Here is a 6,327-nt window from a genome sequence, read left to right as displayed (position 1 = left end):
CCATATAATGAAGATTATGCAGATGCCAACAAATAGAATTGATCACAAGAAGTTCAAGCGATAAAATGAGCAAAAATAATATTATGATTTATGATCACATATTGATCTTTCAAATCCAGGCAATTATTCAAGAGAGAAAACTGAGCAAAACCCTCAGTTATTTTCTTCTTTCTTCTTCACCTAATTTCTTAAGTGTATATTTGAACGATGAATTTTCAAATTTCAAAGGATTAAGGTACGGTGATAAAGAAATGGATCACAAAAGGTTTGATAAGGGTGGAACCAACCAACCAAACATATCCTAATCAAATTTCTAACCAACCAACCAAAGGGTGGAACTCTGCATGCAAAGCAAGAAAACTGAGAACAAAAGCATTTGAAGTTCATTTATAATAGCTAATTTTCTTAGCAAGAATCAGTGGTTTTATTTCTTCTTCTAAAAATTTCTTATAAATTAAGAAAAAAATATAGAGGAAAATGCAAATCCAGTAGTCATATCATGGCAAGTCCGTACTCTGCAGTCTGCATGTCATTGTCTTTGACATTAATGCCGTCCAAGTCCTCTCTGTCTAAAATAAATATATCACTCTGTCTTTCTGTGTGAGACTCCAACATAAATGCTTTCACAACCATCTTCCCTGCATTTGGCTTCTCTCTCTTTCCAGTTGAGTGTAAATTCAAACCTCAAAAGGAGAAATCCCACCATTAAATCCCATCCTGCTGCATAATTTCATTGTTTAGGGCCAAAGTCTCTCACTTTTAATGAGATGGACAGCTTGAAGCTAGCTGAGCTTGTACCTTTCCTTGCCTTTCAGACAACCCACATCCATATTTCTGTATATTTATTATTATAACATCACTTCCCCTTTCTCCAGATAGAGATCGAACTCCTCCAGCATTAACTCTCTCTCTCTCTCTCTCTCTCTCTCTCTCATTCTCATCAAAGATCAAGTCTTTTGTGGGGGCTTTAAATTGGGTTTTTCTTTTTCTTGGGATCTTTATTGTTGGGGTTTGGTGAGTGGAGCACTGGTGGCGGTGGTGGTTGGTGGTTGCTTCTCTCTCTACCCCTCTCTGTCTCTGTGTTTGAGAATTAATAGGGTAGTGTGAGGGATATGGGGAGGACTCCATGTTGTGACAACAAGAAGGACTTGAAGAAGGGGCCATGGTCGCCGGAGGAAGATGAGCTTCTTCTGAACTACATCATCAAGAACCATGGACATGGAAGCTGGCGTTCTCTCCCCAAGCTTGCAGGTTCATTTGGCTTTTTCTTCCTTTTCTTCTGTCTTGGTTTTTGGTGCATATATTGCATTTTGAGCACAAAGTTTCTTGCTTTTTTGAAACCCAAAAGCCAAAAGTTGGTTTGCTTTGATTTTGTTGTTTTTCTGAAGACAAAGAAAAGTGCTTTTGTTTCTGTGTGATACAAATGGTGTCAAACTGGTGTTTCAAAAAAAAAAAAAAAAAATTGGTGTCAAGCTTTTCTTCCAATCTCTACTGAGCCACATAGTTTTTTTGTTCAACTTTCAAGGGAATGTGAGTGACGGGTTTTAAGATTCTGGTCCCAACCAACCCTTTTCACCCTCTTGAGTTAATTGGTGGCATCCGTACATTGGCAAACAAATTTTTTATTTATTTATTACTATCCATCTTCTTCTCCACTTTTACTTGTGATTTTTGTTGTACTTTCTAACCTTATTTTCCTCTTCAACCTGTTTGTATTCTTTCACTCAAATATAAACTTGCTTATAGTCTTAGAATCTGAACATTTTCTCCCCTTTTTTGATTTCACAGACAATCCTTCTAAGAAGTGAGAGAAATGTCTATTAGTGGTTTTGGATCATGCCATTGTTACCATTTTAATGGTTTTGCAGAATATAGGTGTATTAGGGTGCTAATTTTTCTTGGATATTATGGTTTAAAACATCCTAGGAGGTGGGCAAATTCATGTTACCCAATCTATCATGGTCTTCTTTTTCCAATAGGTCTTCAACGCTGCGGGAAGAGCTGCCGGCTAAGGTGGACAAATTATCTCAGGCCGGACATTAAACGAGGCCCCTTCAGCAAGGACGAAGAGAAACTCATCATACAGCTTCATGGCATGCTCGGAAACAGGTAGTATATTGGTGCTTCTTAACCGTGAGACACCGTGTTGTGGATTGAAACTGATTTACCTCACAGGGAATTGGTGCTTCTTACCGTGATGCTCCGTGTCTTGGATTGATACCGTGAGACACCGTATATTGGTGCTTCTTACCTTGTATTAACGGTGTTAAAACCTCACAGAAATAACGTTCAACAAAGAAAACCAACCCTGCTGTTGTGTTAACAGATGAATACGGTAGATTTATCTTTTACCGATGATTGGCCCGGATTTGTTAAATTGATGCATCTGGTTTTATAATCTTATTTGATGAAAAACACTGGAAAATTTGTAACGTAGCCTCTCGTAAACAAAACTATGTGCGATTTATCTGTTGTAGAAACTTTAACCTGTTTCTAACTCTCTTTTTATTTGTATCGAAAACATTTTTCAGGTGGGCTACCATAGCTTCTCAGTTGCCTGGAAGAACTGACAATGAGATCAAGAACTTATGGAACACGCACCTGAGGAAGGGCCTTATCGCCGTGGGGATTGATCCACAAACGCACGAGCCTCTTGCCTCTAACTGCTTAAGTAACAATGCACCTGCTTCCGCAGCCACCCGTCACATGGCACAATGGGAGAGTGCTAGGCTTGAAGCTGAGGCTCGGCTTTCCAGGGATTCATCACTCTTCAGCCGTGTTCCAGAGAAATCTGAGTCTGACCATTTTCTGCGCTTGTGGAACTCCGAGGTTGGAAAATCATTCAGAAAACTCAGTACCTCGGATAAATTTGCATGCCAAAGCCCCATTTCTCAGGCATCTTCATCGACCAAATGTGGATCGCTGTCAGCCGTGACAACAGAAGTTGGCAACTTAACTGGGTCATCAATCATGGCAGGCAATCAAAACGAAGATCTGATATACAGACCTTTCTTGATCAACACTGAAGATGTGGAATATAAACCCTTCCAGTTCAACACTGAAGAGGTGGGATACAAACCCTTCCAGTCCAACACCGAAGAGGTAGAATTCAAGATCTGCCAGTCCAACACTGAAGATGTGATGGCGGGGTCTGTCTCCTCGTGTTCAAATGATTTGGAGGACTCATCAGATACTGCATTACAGCTGCTGCTGGATTACCCAACTAATGATGACATGAGCTTCTTAGAAAACAATGCGAATGACTATGCAACAACTCCTGCGGAGCTGACACCCAATTCTTTCATTTGCCCCCTCTGAAGCAGGCGTCCGAGCTTCTTTTGTATTCGAATCTACCGCTCGAATTTTTGGTGGTGGTTTTCTATAAGCCGTCGATTTAGTTAGAGAGCTAAGATGAAGGGTTCTGCGCTTAATTTTTGGCTTACACTTAAAGAGGCAGTGCTGTTACCGCTTAGTAGGGTTTCAACAACAATCCTAGTTTGTTCAGGATTGCGTATATATAGTAGATAAAGATTCCTCGATCGTTTCAGACATCGATTTACTAGTTAAATAGTTAAATCTTGCTTAGTTTATCTCTAATGACATATATATTTAGATGCTAATATGTACTAAGTTACATGTTTTCGGTTATTCTTCTCCTTGGATGAAAATGTTATGCCATGGTATGTGATAGGATTTGATTCTGTAATCTGCGACATCATACCATGGTCGCTCAATGAACTGAGCTTTCTTGGAAGGCAAGGCCCACATGTGATGCTCTAAGAGCAACTTTACCGTTTGAGCCCTCCTATCAGGCTATTCCTTATTCAATCCATCTAGTGAACAGTAACTGCCATTAATGAACCGTAATTGTCTTTTGCATCTCCACCCTTACACTTCAATAGCCCTGGCAATAGGCAATAAAATATTATTATTTTTATTTATAAAATAATACAAAATAATTTTAATTGTAATTTCGGATAAGATTTTTAATCGTTCTCGTTACGCCACGTGTCATGTTCCGAAGTATTATTAAATAATACAAAATAATTTTATTTGTAATTTCGGATAAGATTTTTAATTGTTCTCATTGTGCCACTTGTCATAAAATCCGAAAAGACAATTATTAGAGATAGATTTCTGATAAGATTTTTAATCGTACTCGTTGCGCCACGTGTTATTATCGGAAAATACAATTATTGGTGTTGGATTTCTGATAAGATTATTAACCAATCACGTTACGCCACGTGTCATAATCTGTTTACAATCTTTGAGGATAGATTTTCATCAGATTTTTAACGAATGACGGCATGCCACGTGTCATTATCCGAAAATACAATTATTGGTGATGAATTTCTCACACCAATTTTCTCAAGATCTCTATCATTATTCATAGTTTCTGCTTCCTTCTTTACAAAAATTTGTATCATTATTCAAAGTTTCTGCTTCTTTCTTACAATGTCTTTTTCTTCCTCAAGAATGATGTGGGAACTCGATCAGGAAGAGGAAGAATTGTTTAACCAATTAGAAGGAATGTTCAATCTCCAGGTGGGAAAAAATGAGAGGGAAGAGGATGAGGGGCGTAAAAGGAGAGATGACAAAGTAAGAATGGGCAGAGCTTCACATTCCCGTCGAGTCATCCAAGCTGTGGCTCAGATCTGCAGGCCCAGCCGTTCCGAAAACCTTGATAGAAGTAGGCAACGACGAGGTATGGAACTCTTGGACGATTATTTTGTCCATAATAGTGCATTCCATGATACGTACTTTAAACGTCGTTTTAGAATGTAATGACATTTGTTCAACAAAATCATGATTGCTGTTTGCAACCATGATTCTTACTTTGTGCAAAAGAATGATGCTTTTGGTGCTATACGTCTCATTCCTCAGCAAAAAATTACTGTTGCCTTGTGGATGCTTGCATATGGAGCATCAGCAGACCAAGTGGATGAGATAACGAGGATGGGGAAATCAACCATTCTTGAGTCCTTGATGATGTTTTGCGGAGCAATGAGATCTATCTACATCGTAGAGTACCTCCGAAAACCTACAAACATGGACTTGGAACGGCTTCTGAAGAAGGCTGAGATGCGTGGTTTTCCTGGGATGATTGGAAGCATTGATTGTATGCACTGGACGTGGAAAAATTGTCCAAGTGCATGGCAAGGCGCTTATAGGAACAGAAAATGAGCAAAAAGTATCATTTTGAAGGCGGTGACATCTTTTGATACATGGATTTGGCACGCCTTTTTCGGGGTTCCGGGAGCTCAAAATGACATCAACGTCCTTGCCGAATCCCCAGTGTTCAACTATGTCCTGCAAGGAAAGCACCAAAAGTCATGTATGAGGTTAACAGACGTATGTATGACGGGCCATACTACCTAGCTGACGGCATAAACCCAAGGTGGTCAACATTTGTCAAAACAGTGCCACGTCCGCGAAGTTCAAAGGAAAAACACTTTGCAAGCTGTCAAGAAGAGTGCAAGAACGATGTGGAGCGTTGTTTCAGTATTCTCCAAGCTCGCTGGGCGATCGTCAGGGGTGCTGCCAGATTGTTTAATGTAGAGTCGCTTCGATCCATCATGATGACGTGCATCATTCTTCACAACATGATTGTGGAAGATGAGTACGATTATGAAGCCGTTGATGAATATGAGCTAGACACGATGAATAATTCAAGAACACGTATATATTGTGCTCATGACGCCACCGATGAGCCCGTGCAACATGAGCCATTACAAAGGGATGGACATTACAATCAAATGCTCATTCAACGACATACTGCATTTCAAATGCCATACATGCACAATGCTCGGCAACTTGACTTGATTGAGCACCAGTGGGCATTGAAACAAGCTGAAGATAATTAAGTTCATTTAGTGTGTTTTTTTGAATTTGGTATGTTTATGTTATTTTATTTGATGTGTTTTATTATTTGGTATGTTTATGTAATTTTATTTGGTGTGTTTTATTATTTGGTATGTTTATGTAATTTTTTTAGTTTAGCTTTAGTGAGTTTTTTATTATTCGGTATGCTTATGTAATTTTATTTGGTGTGTTTTTGTCATTTGAATAAATATTCTCTTAGTATAAATAATTTACCAAATTCATTTGAATAAATATTCAATAAATTGGAAACAACATAAAGTACTATATTCAATAAATAATAAATTACAATCCAAAGTGATTGGAAAATTATGGGCTCCGATTACAAAAACTACTTTATTCATCATCACTTAACCAATTTGTGGTGCTAGGATGATCTTCTCTTGTGGTGCTAGTACCATCTTGGCTTACTCTCGCTTCATTTGCAAGCTTCCTTCGCACCACGTT

The 6,327-nt window shown here is 38.8% G+C and overlaps 2 protein-coding genes across 2 annotated transcripts; both read left to right on the top strand.

Moving 5' to 3' along the window:
* The first annotated feature begins 630 nt into the window (after window positions 1-630).
* Window positions 631-3,534, top strand: LOC137721326 (transcription factor MYB17-like). The gene is made up of 3 exons (XM_068460425.1): window positions 631-1,251; window positions 1,980-2,109; window positions 2,532-3,534. Exons 1-3 carry the CDS (start codon window positions 1,113-1,115, stop codon window positions 3,316-3,318), a joined length of 1,056 nt encoding a protein of 351 aa, XP_068316526.1. The 5' UTR covers window positions 631-1,112; the 3' UTR covers window positions 3,319-3,534.
* A 1,799-nt stretch (window positions 3,535-5,333) lies between these two features.
* LOC137719822 (uncharacterized) lies at window positions 5,334-5,864 on the top strand. The gene has a single exon (XM_068458833.1). It carries the CDS (start codon window positions 5,334-5,336, stop codon window positions 5,862-5,864), a length of 531 nt encoding a protein of 176 aa, XP_068314934.1.
* Window positions 5,865-6,327: the final 463 nt, after the last annotated feature.

Source organism: Pyrus communis, chromosome 16 (genome assembly GCF_963583255.1).
Source record: "Pyrus communis chromosome 16, drPyrComm1.1, whole genome shotgun sequence".
In the NCBI taxonomy this organism is placed as follows: domain Eukaryota; kingdom Viridiplantae; phylum Streptophyta; class Magnoliopsida; order Rosales; family Rosaceae; genus Pyrus; species Pyrus communis.
This window is presented reverse-complemented; position numbering and strand designations above follow the sequence as displayed.